This window comes from Saccopteryx leptura, chromosome 2 (assembly GCF_036850995.1).
Source record: "Saccopteryx leptura isolate mSacLep1 chromosome 2, mSacLep1_pri_phased_curated, whole genome shotgun sequence".
Taxonomy (NCBI): domain Eukaryota; kingdom Metazoa; phylum Chordata; class Mammalia; order Chiroptera; family Emballonuridae; genus Saccopteryx; species Saccopteryx leptura.
The window spans coordinates 166,758,915-166,776,416 of record NC_089504.1 but is presented as its reverse complement, the minus strand read 5'-3'; the positions used below and the strand labels follow the sequence as shown (position 1 = coordinate 166,776,416).

At 41.3% G+C, this 17,502-nt stretch overlaps 1 protein-coding gene across 1 annotated transcript in view; it reads left to right on the top strand.

Moving 5' to 3' along the window:
* Positions 1 to 17,502, top strand: part of FLT3 (fms related receptor tyrosine kinase 3) — a 97,137-nt gene that overhangs the window by 56,043 nt on the left and 23,592 nt on the right. The window contains exons 7-17 of the mRNA XM_066365827.1: positions 77 to 216; positions 313 to 466; positions 1,428 to 1,596; positions 8,935 to 9,038; positions 9,708 to 9,816; positions 10,091 to 10,269; positions 11,038 to 11,144; positions 11,256 to 11,388; positions 11,479 to 11,583; positions 15,057 to 15,167; positions 16,351 to 16,504. Coding sequence (XP_066221924.1) covers positions 77 to 216; positions 313 to 466; positions 1,428 to 1,596; positions 8,935 to 9,038; positions 9,708 to 9,816; positions 10,091 to 10,269; positions 11,038 to 11,144; positions 11,256 to 11,388; positions 11,479 to 11,583; positions 15,057 to 15,167; positions 16,351 to 16,504 — 1,465 coding nt within the window. The remainder of the gene's footprint in view (positions 1 to 76; positions 217 to 312; positions 467 to 1,427; positions 1,597 to 8,934; positions 9,039 to 9,707; positions 9,817 to 10,090; positions 10,270 to 11,037; positions 11,145 to 11,255; positions 11,389 to 11,478; positions 11,584 to 15,056; positions 15,168 to 16,350; positions 16,505 to 17,502) is intronic.

Genomic DNA, 17,502 nt, shown 5'->3' with positions numbered 1-17,502 from the left:
ATAATGTTCAGCATATGTTTTGCGGTAGGAAAAAAAATCACATTTTTTTCTTACTTGGGATGTTTTCATCTTCTAGATCTAGATCAGATTCCTCAGACCACATTGCCACAATTATTCCTTAAAGTGGGGGAACCTTTGTGGATCAGGTGCAAAGCCATCCATGTAAACCACAGATTCGGGCTCAGATGGGAATTGCAAGATAAAACGCTGGAAAAGGTAACGGGACGACTTTGCATTTTGAAAATGCGGAAACAGGGACTCCATAAATCCAGGCTGAAATCATTAAATTCATTTTGTTTTATTAAAACCTAGGGCAGCTACTTTGAGATGAGCGCCTATTCTACAAACAGAACTATGATACGGATTCTGTTTGCTTTTGTATCATCAGTGGGAAGAAACGACACTGGATATTACACTTGTTCCTCTTCCGAGCATCCCAGTCAGTCAGCTTTGGTCACTGTCGTAGGTAATGCAGGCTGCTCAAGCAACCTTTATTCATGTTAGTAGTCGCATTGGTGTAGACTGTGATATGTGTGCTGTGAATTCTGATTCCAGTATAATGTTGGTGTTAAAAGCTGAGAAAAGACACTGAATCAGGATCACTTCGCAAACATAAGCCATCTACTCCCTTCCTTTGCCAGTTAAACCAAACCTGCTTGAATGTCACTGTCTTGCTACTTACTCCATTGTAAATGTGACCATTTGTGGGATTTTGTCTTCTAGTAGGCTGTAAATTTCTTAAGGACAGGAGTAATTCCTTCTCTCCTTGTAGTCCCAGAAATTAGCAGAGCCCAACACAAAGCAGGCCGTTAATAAATGCTTGTTCTGAGAGCTGAGAGGGCAGTAAATGAGTGAGAGATGCAGAACAACACCTGGATGTGTTGAACTTTGGGTGGGCTCTGGAGGATTTGAAAATAATCATGCTGTGAGTAATTTCAGATCAGCTGTAAGGAACATGCTAAGAAATGAAGTGATTTCCTTATCACACTGATAAGAAACTGGTCTACAGGAAGCCATGTGAATATTGCTGGCTAGATTGTATTGTGCCCTGAGGTTATGTGATGTGGGCTGCGTCAGTGAGAGCAGTGGGCTGACTGAGGACTCCTACTCTGAACATGGTCAGCTGGGCTGGGGAGCTCCTTCCACCTTTTGAAACTGTCTAAACTCTACAGGTGCATTAATACATTCCTTGGGGGAAGAGAGTCAGTTATTTGCATCCAATTTTCAGAGGAATCTTGACCCCAGAAGGTGAGGAGCTCAGTCTTATAACTGCAGAGTTATGTATTTCTTACACTAGCATATCTGACCTGCAGCATGAATTTTCTTGCATTAAACTGATGAAGGAAAATGTATTTATGTTATTAATATATTTCCATGTGGATCTCATTATCTAATTAATAATTTATTTTATTTTATTTTTTTTGCAGAAAAAGGATTTATAAATGCTTCCAAAACAAGTGAAAACTATGAAATTGACCAGTATGAAGAGTTTTGTTTTTCTGTCAGGTTTAAAGCATACCCACAAATCAGATGTACATGGACCTTCTCTCGAAAATTATTTCCTTGTGAACAGAGTGGCCTTGATGATGGGTACAGGTGAGACAGCATGAGCTCCAGGCTCACCTCAGTCTTAGCACAGCTCTTATCATCGCCCTAAAAGAGAAGCAGCTTTGTATTGGAGTTCATGGGTCACTGGCTTGACATTGAAGATGGCAGATGTGAAGACACACTAACAGAGAGTTTTAAAATCAGTTCAGACAGTGTCACCCCCCACATGAAAAAAGGAAAGAATCCTTTTAGTTTGAGCAAGGTTCTGTGGTGCTTTCTGAGTCACCAGATTGTAACTTCCTATTTGAGAGTGCCTGCTGTGGTGAGTACACTGACTCTTCTCAGCATGTTTGCAGAGGACTGAGGAATTGAAGTGCCTTAAAAACGGGAAAACATTACCTATCAGTGTATTGGATTTGTTTTTAAAAAAAAATAGGTGCAGAAATAGCCCAATAATCAATGCTAAAGGAAAAATCTGTTTTCCTGGGGATTGTACAACTATAGCTGAGGTTCTTTTATGAGAGGGATTCTTCATTTCTTCTTTGAAAAATAAAGAACTTTTATTCTTGTATTTTCTTTCTCTCTTTTTTTTCTTTCTTTTCTTTTCTTTCCTTTCCTTTTCTTTTTTTTAAGACCGGGAGAGAGACAGAGAGACAGGAACATTGAGCTGCTCTTGTTTATCCCCTGACCAGGGATCAAACCAGCAACCTCCATGCTCTGGGATGATGCTCCAACCAACCGAGCTATCCGGCCAGGGCTTAATTTTTTTATTGATTTGTAGACAGACAGAGAGAGGCAGGGAGGGAGAGGGGTAGGGAAGGAAGCACTCACTCGCTGCTCCACTCAGTCGTGCCTTCCTTGGTTGCTTCCTGTGTGTGCCCTGACTGGGGATCGAATCCACAACTTTGCGATCTTGTGATGACGCTCTTAACCAACTGAGTGAGCCAGCCAGGGCCTTTCTTGTATTTTCTACAATATGACACCTCACATGTATTAAAATGAATCCTATGCCACTTAGTTTCGGGCTAGACTGTGACTGAGAGTCACTGTGTCTTCCTCCGAGGCCCGTGTGCTGACTCAAATGCATCCCCGAACTCAGGACTTCTCAATGGTGGCACCATTAACATCTTGGGCTGGATGACGATTTGTTCTGAGGGCCTGTCCTGTGCATTTAGGGTGTTTAACAGCATCCCTGGCCTCCACTCACTGGATGTCAGTAGCACCATGACCCCCAATTGTGACAACCAAAATTATCTCCAGACACATTGCCAAACCTCCCCTGGTGAGGAAAAAATTGCCTGTGGTTAAGAACCACTGCCTTGGAGGGCTCACCCCATTGTCATCAGACCTTTTTTCTAAATCATCAAACATGAAAGTAGCAGGCCAAGATTCAGCCCCTCTTCCTAGTCGAACTGACTCCCACAGGCTGTGTTCAGAAAGCTATCAGAGCTGTCACTTTGCCTGCCCTTTGTATTGTGATCCAGTGTCAGAGAATCACCCGGCGTTGTGGGATTCTCTTTTTAACCTGATTCAGAGATGCAAAAACCAATTCAATTTAATTCAACTAGTATTCCCTTAATATCTCCTTGATGAGTTTGATGCTCTGTGGGGCTACAGGGTGAATAACATAATGCTTCTCCCCCATCCACTCCCCTCAAATTTACACAGGCACAGTTAAGAGGCCACCTGGGAAATCATTGCTAACTGTGCTGATGACATCTCATACAACCTCTTAAGATTTTACAGTTCACTGATTAGAGGACCATGTCTTTGATATGTGGGTCATGGGCCAATCTAGTAGGCTAATTAAATTAGTTTCATTTTATGATCACAATCTATACTTCTGACTCCAAGTATTTATCTTATAATAACTAGCCAAATGAATGAATCAGGGTAGATCCTGATTTCCACAGTGTTTTCTACCTCTCATTCGCCATGACCTGATGATATGGTTAAATTCTTTGTATGTTGAATCTTACCAGTGAATTTATGAGCTCCACAGGGATGGGCTCTCTGTTATTTCTCTATTTTTGTGTAATGCGTCCTTCAGTCAAGGGGTGTTTAATAATTGAATGAATCGTTGTCACCTCTGGAAAGCAGCTCAAAGTGCATAGCCTGGACCAAAGATGAGTCACTGCATCTTCTTTGCACTTCAGGGACCACACACATGACACTTGTCACAACACCCAGCAATCAGTGTTCATTTTATTTGAAAAAGTTCTTGAAGAGCTATAGTGTTTGCTTGTGATAATGATGCACAAGGGGTGATAGACACTTAATACAAAGGGAAAATGGTGTCTCCTTCTTCATGAAAAAGGTGATCAAAGTGTTGCATAAAAGATGAACAACAACAAAAAAGGAACACTAGTGCTCTAGCAAAATGTATTTTGCTTTCCACAGGAGGCTATGTGTTGAGATGGGGGATGGCAGACTAAATTGTCATCTGAGTTCTATTCAACTTGTTATCGTAAAAAGTTTCAAATTTACCAGTAAACTCAGACTAGTTCAGTAAGCATCCTTTCCTCATCTACATTCAACAATTTAATCAAACTGCACTTTGTGAAGTACAGTATTTTACTGTTGCAAGAGATGATCCGAGTGTTCATATATAACGGAAAGGTCTGTGTAATAACATACTCCTGAGAGGGCTTTGATGTGGTCATGGTGTGTGTGCTGGAAGGCTTTCAGCTTCCCCTGTCACAGCTTCGTTTCTCCAATTTACTTCCCCAAATATGACCCCAGAGTTGATGAGGGCTTGCCTTTGTGTGTTTACACTTTATTAAACTGTAACTTTTCAGCAGTCTGAGAGCCTCGTCTTGAGAAAGGGTTCCAGGCTATTTCATCTGTTGCTTTGCATAATACCTTATCTCTACAGACTGAATTACAGACAAATCTACCTTAGCTCTTCTAGTTTTGTGAAAAAAAAACACAAAGTATTAAAATTATATAATTTTTAGTAATTTCCACTGGAAGGCTCTCCATCGGCCTCCTCAGAAACTCCTCCAGTCTGAGGAAGACAGGGTCACCGCGTCCTGCTTGGGTGTTTCAGAGCTGTGGGCTGCCTCAGCCTGGCCAGCCCTCCCATGTCCAGTTCCAGCAGCGCCCATCGTCCCGGTGCCCGCTGTATTATTCTTGGCATGCTGATTTGACTTTGATGGTTCCTTGTTCTATGAGTAAAGTATTCTTTATCACGAAACTACTCCCTGAGCCACTAGAAAGAGTCTGCCCTTTCTTAACTCCTCCCTCGAGGCACTAAATGGAAAATAAAAATGACCTGCCTTTTAATTGTACAGAAGAGAAAACCTTTTTCATAGTTGTAATGAGAATATATCTTCTTAGTCATCAAGACATTTGGTCATTGTAAATTCCAGCTCCTTCACCTCCAGTCTCATGCCAGCTGGCCGTTTTTAGAAAAACACCAGGGGGAAGAGGAAGCTTTGAATCTCTCAGTCACCTCATCGGTTAGTCCCTTTGGAATTTCCAGAGGAGGTTCAGCAATGCAGTTCTCTCTTCTCTTCTCTTCTCTTCTCTTCTCTTCTCTTCTCTTCTCTTCTCTTCTCTTCTCTTCTCTTCTCTTCTCTTCTCTCCTTCTTCTTTCTTTCTTCCTTTCTTTTTAGTGAGAGGAGGGGAGATAGAGAGACAGACTCCCACATGTGCCCTGAACAGGGTCCACCTGGCAACCTCCTCTGGGGCTGATACTCAGACCAACCAAGCTATCCTCCGTGCCTGGAGCCAGTGCTCAAACCAATCAAGCCACTGACTGCAGGAGGGGAAGAGAGAGAGAAAGCAGAAAAGGAAGGGAAGAGAAGCAGACTGTCACTTCTCATGTGTGCCCTGACCAGAGATTGAGCCTGGGACGTCTGCACACTGGGCTAATGCTCTATCCACTGAGCCAACTGGCCAGGGCCTTCAACGCAGTTATTTCTATTGCTGGGACTGATTGTCATAAACAGGAAGGCAAGCAGTTTGAAATGACCTGGATGTTCACCTTTGTGTTCAAACTGTTTATGTGACCACTTTTCTACCTGTAAGAGTGAGACCATGTGAGATGCTATCTATTTGATACCATGGTCAGGCATACTCCAGGAAGACAGTACAAAAGACTTAAGAGGGAAATAGTTTACAAAACATTTTGATTTAGGCCACATGACAATCAATAGTTGTACTGGTAATTTTTTTTTCTATTAAATTGATTGGTGCTTTTGGCATGGTCCCTGGCTAGCCACATGACTTCTTTTTGTCTCCTCTCTCATTCCTTTTCAGGATCTTTGGTTATTTTTCAGTGAGAATTACATTTTCCTTTATAAAGGTTCACATCTTTCTCTTCTTGGACCATTTAAACTCTGTCTTCCTAAAGTCTGAAAATCACATACTGACTTTTTTCCCTAATGGTATAATTTGACTTTCCCCCAATTTTCCTACCACTTCACCAATCATTTCCTTCTTATTGTCCAGATGTAGGTCAGGATGAGAATTCCCTTATTACTTTGTTTTTTACATTTATTTTTAAATTACAGTTGATATGCTATATTATATTAATTTCAGGTTTACATCAGTTTTTGACATTTATATACCTTATGAAGTGGTCATCATGATAAGCCTAGGTACCCATCTGACACCACACATAGTTATTGCACATTACTGATTCTATTCCCTGTGCTGTACTTTATATCCCTGTGATTAATTTTATAACTGGCAGTTTGTACTTATTCCCCTCCCCCTTTTTCGCTTGTGGCACCCCCACACCCCCCCCCCTCCTTTTTACTTCAGCCTTCTTGTTAACAAGGCAGACAAAAAATGTGTTAAATGCTCACTTGATAGGTCAGAGCAAGAAATTCTCTCACTGCAACACTCAGAATTACCTTTGGCTTCAGAGTTCAAGATGCACAACATGGTATTATAAACACAGACTCCACACTGCTCATCAGTTGCTAGCTGTACCACTTGAATCTTAGGCATTAACTGCTGTTCTGTGCTCTCCTTCCTCTCCATATCCAAAACACCTGCATTCTCTCTTTTTTTTCTTTTTTCTGGTTGTCTCTTGGGTCTTATCTTCCCTCTTCTTTCCCATTTCCCTGCCTTAGGCAGCACTCATCTTTTCATGCTGTATTCAAATCTGAACTTTTTTTTCTCCTCTGCTATGACTTCCCACATTATACTTTAACTGCTAGTTGACTTGTCTGCCTTTACCACCAAACTAAACTGTAAATTCTGTGAAAATAGAAATCTATTTTTTCTAACTCACTATTGTATATATTACTGGTTCTACCCCCAAATAGGCTCTAACAATGATGGTAGAATGAATGAATGCATGCATGAATAAATGGCTGCCTGGGTTACAACAACTGCCTCTCTCCAATAAGCTTTTCTTATGCCATCAGTCTAAATTAAAACACTGTTTCTGATACTTCTCCTTTGTTCAGGAATTATAGCATCTTCTGTGTTCTTCACGTCTAATTAATTCAGCTGGGTTTTCAAGGTCCTTGATCATTGCCTCCCTCCTACTCATTTAACCCTCTTTGCTACCACATCCCAAGGAGTGCCTCTGCTCAGTCCATTGGTTTCCCCTTACTCTCCTTTGTGCCCGTATGAATTTCCATCTGATGTCTTAAGTCCTGTCCTTGCCTCCTCGGATGTCTTTTCTTTTGCTCTCTCATTAAAACTAACTTATCCATGCAGACCTAGCTTAAGTCCCACTTCTATGAAGCCATTAGAACTTGGCTCATCTATATTGGCCTCTATTATGACTACTCTGCTTATGTAGGCTTTGTCCGCCTACCTGGATAATGTCTTTGAGGACAGGAGCCATGTTTTATGTCTTTTGCTTTCATAGAGCTCCTAGTTGATGACTGGTCCCACTCTGGGTCCCTGTTTGCATCTCTACCCTGCCCACATGTAATCTTTTCTTTAACTCCAAGTAGGCTGCATAGTGGAAGTCAAGTTAAATAACCTCTGAAAAAGCCTTAGATTGTTTTTTAATCTAAGGGAAACTTTTTATTTTCAATGCATAAAGGCATATTCAGCATGCCTTCATTCTCCTACCTCTCCTATCTATCCCATATCCTCCTACAATAGCCAGCATCCCATATCCATGGTGGATATGATGGATAACTCCCATGGTCTGTTCTCTATGTCAAAATGTGTTGAGCCCTGGCCAGGTAGCTCAGTTGTTTAGAGCATCGTCCCGATACACCAAGGTTGTGATTGCCAGTCAGGGCACATACGAGAATCAACCAATGAGTGCATAAATAAGTGGAACAACAAATTGATGTTTCTCTCTCTCTTCTTTCCTTTCTATAATCAATCAATAAAAACAAATTTTTAATGTGTTGAGTGGTTGATGAGCACTCCAAGTGGAGCCTGCTGAGACCACCCAACGATTTTGTGCACACTCGGTTGATTTAAGCCTTCATCGCTATTAAATGCTATTTAAGTCAAGGGTTGGTCATAGGTTTTGCTTTGGACCAGTGCCAGAGAGCCATTCTTTTAGGAAGCAAGGAAGTTATGGGCTCCTTCACCTACAGCGGTTTTTCCATATTTCTGGTAAGTTGAATTAGTCTAGAATGTATAGAACTGGAAGGGCTAGAACCTTCTTGTTTCTCGGAGAAACCCCGGCCTAGATCAGTGAGTCACAACTTTTAATTTGCATATGAATCACATGGATATCATCTTAAAGTGCAGACTGATGTGGTGTGCAGATGATGTTTTATTGAACTACATACCTGAAACCTGTACCCCAATAAATTCAATTAAAAAAAAAGACATAGGTTTTCCTGATAGCTTTGAAGAATAATAATAAAATAATATCTATGATGGGAAGTGCCTGTAGAGCAGGACAAAGACCTGAGGATGCTCTCAAGGAGTCGGCAGGGCTCCCCAGCCAATAGCTAGCAAGAAAATAGGGACTTCTATCATATAGTCACAGGTAAATGAATTCTGCCAACAACCTGAGGGGGCGTGGAATCACACTATGTCCTTACAAGAGCTTGAAGATAAAGCCACACAGCCAGCCAACACACTGCTTTCCACCATGTGAGGCTGAGCAGAAGGCCCTGCCCAAATCACCAGACTCCTGGCCTGTAGAAGCTGAGATAACAAACATGCTGTTTTAAGGCATTTTTAAAAAGTGCAGACTCTGAGTCGGTAGTTTGGGTTGGGGCCTGCGATTCTGTATTCCTAACAAGCTCCCAGATAATGTAAGTACTGATACTGCCTGTCCCTAGACCACACTTCGAGTGGCAAGGGTCTAGCCAACAGACACCTCCTTGTCCATTGAATTTGAGAGAATGAGTGTCTTGAGGGAGATCCCATCCATCCATGCACACATTATTTCAACATCTCCTATAAGAATTGGGCTAAGTCTGTCTTTAATTCTTTTTCAAACAGCATATCTAAGTTCTGCAACCACAAACACCAGCCAGGAGAATACATATTTCATGCAGAAAATGATGACGCCAAGTTTACCAAAATTTTCACACTAAATATAAGAAGTAAGTTAAGTTACCAAGAAATCTTATTTCAGTCTTTTAACTCCTTAACTATTTATCAACTATGACCAGAAAGAGCTAAGTAATGGCTTAGAAACAATACTGTAAAACTTATTATATACTGCAATATTTTGAAATGTCTCTTTCGTCCCTACTGGCTTTGTTTATAGATATCTATCTGCGTCCATCCTTTGAAGCTAAGAGACTTATTCCATGTGCTCTGTGAATCTATTTAGTGTTGTGATTGTTGACTTTAGTATTTTGAAAGGTCATATTAAAGAAAGACTAAAAGTCATATTATCTGCCATTTACTTTTTTAAATAATTTTTGTTTTTCTGATCTATAAAAGAAGAGAGTTTGTTTCGTTGGAATTTTTGCAGATACTCTTGAAGCTAAGAATCATTTTTAGGTGTCCAGGTAGATAGAGCTCTACAGCTTAGCTCCCCGCGGAGCCTAGCAGTGGGAACATGTGATCTGCAGATATGCGGGAGGGAGGACTACATGACAGGGAAAGAGAGAATAACCAGAAATCTTGTGCCATCCTGCATGAGACACCCTCCCAGAAGCACAAAATGCTCAGAGTAAATGTGCAGACTATATGAAGCTGACTTTGAAACCATTTCTGGAAAGTACTGTCCCACATGAGCTTCTTTTTCATGTTATTGTCTCCAGGGAAACCTCAAGTACTGGCTGAGGCATCAGCAAGTCAGGCCTCTTGTTCCTCAGATGGGTATCCATTACCATCTTGGACCTGGAAGAAGTGTTCAGACAAGTCTCCCAAGTAATACATACACTGGCATCTCTTACATTGGAAGGACATGAAACTCATATTCTCCCTGACATATTGGCTCTTTCTCGTGAATACAGTTTAAGAAGAAATGATGAAGTATTTAAAATGCTTGCCTTCTGAGTCCCCCATAATTCTACCTAGTCATAGATTATTTCTGATAGTTTATGATAGATGAATCTCATTTTGAGCTCACTAGAGAAATTCAAACTTCTAGTCTGACGACGGCCGTAGCTCTCTGACTTCCTTCTCTGCCATTTCTTTGCAGCTGCACAGAAGAAATCACAGAAGGAATTTGGAACAGGAAGGCTCACAGGAAAGTATTTGGACAGTGGGTTTCGAGCAGTACGCTAAACATGAGTGAGGCCATCAGAGGGCTCCTGGTGAAGTGCTGTGCTTACAACTCCCTGGGCACATCCTGTAAAACAATCCTTTTAAACTCACCAGGTACACGGCTGTTGCTATTGTAATGTGCCACCTTCGGGTATTCCCCAGTAGCAGTTAGTCCCTACTGTTCATTTTTATTTGGGGAATTTTACAGGAATGTACAGGTTCAGTGTATGACACAGGAGGCTTTTTGAGTCAGGCAGGAATCCCCACTGACACACACTGTGGTGTTGTTCAGGGGCAGAGTGACTTCTGCATCACCTTATGATGACTTATAAGTTAAAGTGATGTAGGTTGATTCGTAAATTCCTTGAAGAGTAGATATCTCCCAAAAGACCCAATTTCAGAAAAACAGATTTAGTAATTTGCAGTTGCTAGCATTTTTCCTTTTGCCTAATCTTATTTGCCTTTAGCTTTCTGTTTTTTTGTTTTGTTTTGTTTTTTAGAGCCATCCTAAGTTAATTCTGCCTACACACTTATTCAGGATGACAGTACCCTATACCTAACTTCTCCATGTTTATACAATAGAATTTCTTCAGTATCTTTTTTTTTATCTGATTTGCCTATCCTGTGGGTTTAAATAGATGTAATTCTTATAATCCTATGATTTTTAAGAATGGGTTCAGGATTGTTTATTATTTTCTAAGTAGGAAACGTGTCCTTTATCTACCATTGCCCGATTTTCCGTGGGGAGTGAAATATTTGTAGAGAGCTTGTAAGGTTGCCAATTCTGATGACTCAAACAGGATGCTGAGATCACGATGAGCATTCACTATAATATCAATCAGGAACCCTGAGTCCCTGCTCAGTGATACTTTTTTGTTGCAGGCCCCTTCCCTTTCTTCCAGGACAACATCTCATTCTACGCAACCATTGGGCTCTGTCTCCCCTTCATTGCCGTTTTAACCATGCTAATTTGTCACAAGTACAAAAAGGTAAAAAAAAAAAAAAAAAAGCTCCCAAAACTCAAAGGTAAAAATTATTCATGATTTTCTGTTCCTGAAGAAAAGCCTGTTGCTAATTGATTCATTATTTCAACTCTGAAGCAATTTAGGTATGAAAGCCAACTGCAGATGGTGCAGGCGATTGGTTCTTTGGATAATGAGTACTTCTATATTGACTTCCGAGAATATGAATATGATCTCAAATGGGAGTTTCCAAGAGAAAATTTAGAATTTGGTATGAATTGAATATTCCAGATGTTCCTATAGCATTTCCTTTCTGTGGGAATGTCTTGAACCTGCACTCACTCACCATTTGTCTTTCCAGGGAAGGTACTAGGATCAGGTGCATTTGGAAAAGTGATGAATGCAACAGCTTATGGGATTAGTAAAACAGGAGTGTCCATCCAGGTTGCTGTCAAGATGCTGAAAGGTACAGTGGAATGATAGCCACCTCCCCTTCTCTTTCCCATCATTTTTGTGGGTCCTGCTGACCATTCTTCAGAGCTGGAGAGGAAGTGAGTTGGGAATAAATGAATATAAAATAAGTCATAAAACCCTACCTCTTCTTCCTCTTCTCTTTGTTTAGTTTTTGGGGGGCTTTTAGTTTTTTGAGATACTGTTGCTATAGGCAGATGTTGTTTCTGCCATTTTGACATAAACTCTGGGTAGAAGAACAAATTGGAGCTTTTCGTATTATTTTTCACCCATTGTACCAACTGCTCCCATCTGACTCCCACCTCCAACCCTCCACATAGCCTTGCTCACTTTGCAAGATCTCCCTTTCCTACCCTGCTGGCTTTTGCTAAGGTGATCAGTGACCTCCAATGAACTAAAATCTAATGGGGATTTTTCAGTCCTCACATGATTTGAATTTTTAACATGAATCGGCAAGATTGACTCCTCTCCATATTTAAATGCCTCTTTTATTTTGGTTTCATGTCATCATTTTTTCTGTTTTTTCCTCTTATCCCACTGACTTCTACATAGCCCTTTGCCAGCCTGTCTTCTACCCAGCTCTTTATATAGAGTTCTGGAAGGCTTGTTCCTGGGTCCCCTTCAATTTTCATTCCACATGCTCACCATGGGCGGTCTCACACACCTGGGTCTTTATCTTGTACACTAGTTCTCATGATTGCACCTTCCTTCTAAGTTCTAGGATCATATGTCCAAATGCTTGCCTGTCACAAAAGTCTCTTTAATTTAGCTCATTCAAATCAAACTCTTCCAACTCTGGCCCTCCATCCTCAGTGGTTGGTATGAGTACTCATGACTCCACTTTCCACACAATTGAGCAAACCAGAATCCTAGTAGAGAGCAAGAGAGACAGGCAGGCAGGCAGGCAGGAAGGGAGAGAGATGAGAAGCATCAACTTGTAGTTGCGGCACCTTAGTTGTTCATTGATTGCTTTGTCTTGTATGCCTTGACCGGGAGGCACAAGAGTGCCTTTGACCAGCAAAGCCAGTGACTCCTTGCTCAAGCCAGTGACCTTGGGCTCAAGCCAGCGACCTTGGGCTTCAAGCCAGTGACCTTTGGACTCAAGACAGTGACAATGGGGTCATGTCTATGATCCCATGCTCAAGCCGGCTACCCACTGGTGAGCCCATGCTCACCTTGGGGTTTTGAACCTGGGTCCTCAGTGTCCCGGGCCAGTGCCCTATCCACCATGACACACCTGGCCATACCTAGGCCTCATCCTTTAAACCATCCCCATTCTAACACCCCAGAAGTTATTTCCATTAGGTTTCTGCTTGGTGTCCTTTGAGTTCATCCTCAGTCTTGTCTCTATGAATACCACATTAATCCAAGTTCATCTCTTCTGAATAGCTGTAATAGCCTTCCAAGCAGCTCTCCTATATGCACTCCTATGTCCTTTTAGATTCTCTATATTGAGCCCAAGTGATGGTTATGAGATGCAAAGCAGATCCTGTCATTTTCCTATCTAACATTTCCAGTTGCTTTCAATGGCTCTTGAAATACGCTACCAGCCTGGTGTGGTTGGGCATCTGCTCACTGCTTTACTCCGTGCTCTCAGCCTTCTTTCAGTTCCTCCAGAACACAGAGCTCCCTCCCACCCCAGAGCCTTGCACAGGCTCACCCTCTCTGCTTGCCCTTCCCCTTCCACCAGTTCTCTCCTACCCCTCCTTCAGATCTCAGCTTGAATATCACTTCCTCAGGGAAACTTTCTCTCACACCAAAGACAAGGTAAGTTCCTTGCTGGAAACTGTCTTAGCTCTTTGTAGATTTTCCCCCCATAAAATTTATCATAATATGTAGTTCTGTCTCTGTTTAATTACTCAATTAATGTCTTATTTGCCATGTTAGCCTGTAAGCCTCATGAGGGCATGGTCTGCATCTGTTTGCTATGGTCTCTTTTTCCTTGGTCTTCGCTCATTCTGCTCCTTCAACATAAGGCATTCTTCTCTCCACCTCCTCACTGTGCATTCACCTGGTTAATTCCTATTTTCCTCAGGTCTCAACACAGACATTTAGTGTCCCCTTTCCCACCCCTCTGAAAGCTAGGTTAGGTGTCCCCTCTGGTGTGACCCCACAACTCTCTTAATTCATTTGCCACATTGCATTTATCACACTATGTTGTGATTGTTTGTTCACGTCTCCCTTTTCCAGGAGACTGTAGGCTCCAAGAAGGCAGGGGCCGTGTCTTGTCTGTCATTTATTCCACCAATGCTTGACATATTTCTTCATACAGAGTAGGCATTCAGTAAATACTTGTTCAATGAATGAGTGAATGAATGTCAGGTAATGGTACCTAAAAGTGCTTTGAGAAAGTTAAGCACACTATAAAGTGTATTATATTGGTTATGAGAAATAAGACATGGACAATTGAGAGCTATGAGTCCCTATAAAACATGAAGCAGCAGAAGACATTAGGTGCTGGTGGTCACAATGCACAAGTGGAGGATCTCATGCCCAAGCTAAGATGTTGGAAATAAGATACCCCTGATGGCATCAAGGCTCTGGAAAAGCCATCATTAAGGCTGAGATATCTTCTCGGACAAAATAAAGAGACCTGGAAATATCTAATTAAATCTTTATTGAATGTAAAGAAAAGTTACTATGTTTGTAAGGAATAATAAGTTAATAGAGGAGTGGGTGCCTGATGCCTAGAAAGGGAAGTTCAAAGATTTTGCCATTGCCTATAGGGCTTCAGCACCCACTTGGGTAAGGGTGCCCTGACTGGCTGGCGCATCAGCCTTAGTGACACAAGACTTCTGAGTTCCTCAATAACTACCCTCATGCTATGCTTCTGAGCAAGATGGTGAGTACAATTTACCAACCTATTCAGACTTTTCTCCAGAGAGAGAATGCATAGGCCAGTGGATACATTCTAGCCTACTCATCAGTTATATTTTTCATTATCAATTAATAAGTCTCTTGAGAACTTGGTTAGTGGGTGTTGATCCTTTTGACAGCCCTACCATTCAACCCACTTACAAATTTAAGGCTGTAGACCTGAGGGCCAACAAGCTATAACAGCTCCCCTTACTGACATTTCTGTCTTGTTTCTCTATGAATTCAACAAATTCAACTGTTGGAAAAATATATGTATATATGTTTTTCCCTTCAGTATGTGTATTAACTTCTGTGGAGGAAAAGCTATTGTTATATTGTTTTGTTTTCTATTTTGCATTTTGAGGGTCAATATTATAAATTTCTATTTTGGTAGAGGAACATCTGATGAAAAGGCACATTATTAGGCTCAACTTTTATGCTATTATAAGCTTTGAAATTTTGTCTTAAAACACAGAATATTATTCAAAATTCAGGCAGTGTATTTTTAAAATTTTTATGCAAATATCCTCTGAACTGAGGAAAGTTAATTTATTAAATGACCTAAAACTCCCATTTTACTTTGGTCTTCCATTTATACTCTTCCATGGACAGAAAAGGCAGACAGCTCTGAAAGAGAAGCTCTCATGTCTGAACTCAAAATGATGACTCACCTGGGGAACCATGAGAACATTGTGAACCTGCTGGGGGCATGCACACAGTCAGGTAACCAATTCCCACTGGAAACTCCTAATCAAACATAGTGCAGCCTGAGGATGAGGAGAACATTTGTTCTCATGTGTTTCCTCCTCTCTCAGTGACAGTGTGGGTCCTCAAACCCAAGTGGAGTTAGACATGAGTGTGCGGTAAGCAGATGAGCCAGTGTAGAGGGCACCCCATGCTTTTAACCTACTTAAAACCAGTCACCACATGTCAAGTACATTCCATGGGTTCTCCCTCCACCGTCTCACCAGCTGTGAAGGGCTGCTGAGCATGGCCGCTGCCCTGTGTGCTGCTTCAGAGAAGCTTAGGGAGGGCGGGACTTTAGACTTTATTTGGCTAGGATTTAATGGAACATACACTCTGATTCTTTCACTTCTGCCTAGAAATACCCGAATAATGTGCCCCAGGGTCATTCTTTCTGGGATAGCTGGCCTGGGACTGGAACTAATGGAAGAGCAAACGAGACATGAGGGATGTATCTTCCTTCTCAGGCAAACCACAAGTCAGTGTATACCGTATTTCCCCATAAGACGCATCATAGTTCAAAAAATTTAGGGTCTAAAAACTGGTTGCATCTTATACAGTGGTTGTAGATTTTTTACTTGCATTTCCCACTTTTTTGCGCTTGTTTTTGTACTCATTGTTAAAGACAGTGATTTGTCATCAGACACAGATGAGGACAAGTTAATGGACAGGAGTTTTGACAGTGATGAGGAATGGTATGAAATTTATGATGAATAAAACTTGAGTTCAATAACTTTATGTAATACATTTTATTTCAAATTTTGGGCCCCAAAATTAAGATGCATCTTATACATGGGAACATCTTATACATAGGAGCGTCTTATATGTGGGAAATACAGTATTTATCAAGTGCCCATCATGCAGCTGGCATAGTATTTCCAATTGCAAAGAGGAGAATCTAAGTGCACAGTGGTTATTGGTGAGGCCACATGTACAAGGGCCAAAGTGGAAGGCAAAAAGACACTACTTTCTATAGGAGTTTGAACAAAAAGCTGAAATCGAATTTAAAGTATGAGAAGAGGTAGGCTCAGAAAAAGTTGTACTGTCCCAAAGTCAGGGGAGAAATGAGCTCTCATAGTGTGTAATATGTTTCATTTTAGATAGATATGAAGAAAATGACTTGGTATTCATCTACCTGTAACTAAAACTGTCATTATTTCAGGGCCAATTTACTTGATTTTTGAATATTGTTGCTATGGTGATCTTCTCAACTATCTAAGAAGTAAAAGAGAAAAATTTCATAGGACATGGACGGAGATTTTCAAGGAACACAATTTTAGTTTTTATCCCACTTTCCAATCACATCCAAATTCCAGGTAAGAGAATAAGTCAAGGTGATGCATCAAGACATCAAAGTCTGATGGCTAGACACCTCCCACAATACACACTCTGGCCAACTTCTAAAGATCATACATCAGCATTGTGGAGTCTGTGGGTTCTGAGACCTAGAAAAGTCGCTTATCTTTGCTATTATTGCCCTGCTGATTTGGAACAACAGGAACCTGCCTACATTACAGGCTCTGTAGCTGAGCCAATCTCTGTCTACCTGTGCCTAAATCACACCCTACACACGTATTTAGTTTTGGGAAAGGTATATTATTCAATCCTTCAGGACTCCTGGTTAACATGTAGGTTTTGGTAAAAGAATGAACACTTCTTCCAAAGTCCTGGACATGTTCATAGAGGTTCTGGGAGTATTGCACAAAAGAGCTCTAAACTTATAAATTGGATTTTAAAAAATAGGATAAATCCTATTGACATAATATGATAAGGACAGAATAAACTTGTGGGAACATTTGTCGCTGTGCTCTGCATTGTACATTCCTCCATCCATGAGAATCCTGAGTGGCTCTTGCCCTGACAGATTTTTTTTAATTTTATTTATTTATTTATTTGTTCATTCATTTATTTATTTTTGGTGACACAGACAGAGAGAGACAGAGAGAGGGACAGACAGACAGAACGGGAGAGAGATGAAAAAAATCAGTTCTTCGTTGAGGCACCTTAGTTGTCCATTGACTGCTTCTCACATGTGTCCTGACAGGGGGGCTACGGCAGACTGAGTGACCCCCCCACTCAAGCCAGCAACTTGGGCTCAAGCTGGTGAGCCTTGCTCAAACCAGATGAGCCCACGCTCAAGCCAGTGACCCTAGGGTCTCGAACCTGGGTCCTCTGCATCCCAGTCTGATGCTCTATCCACTGCGCCATTGCCTGGTCAGGCTTGCCCTGACAGATTTTTTTTTTTTTTTTTTTTTTTAGAGAGGAGAGGGAGAGAGAGAGAGAGACAGAGAGAGAGGAGAGACAGAGAGAGAGA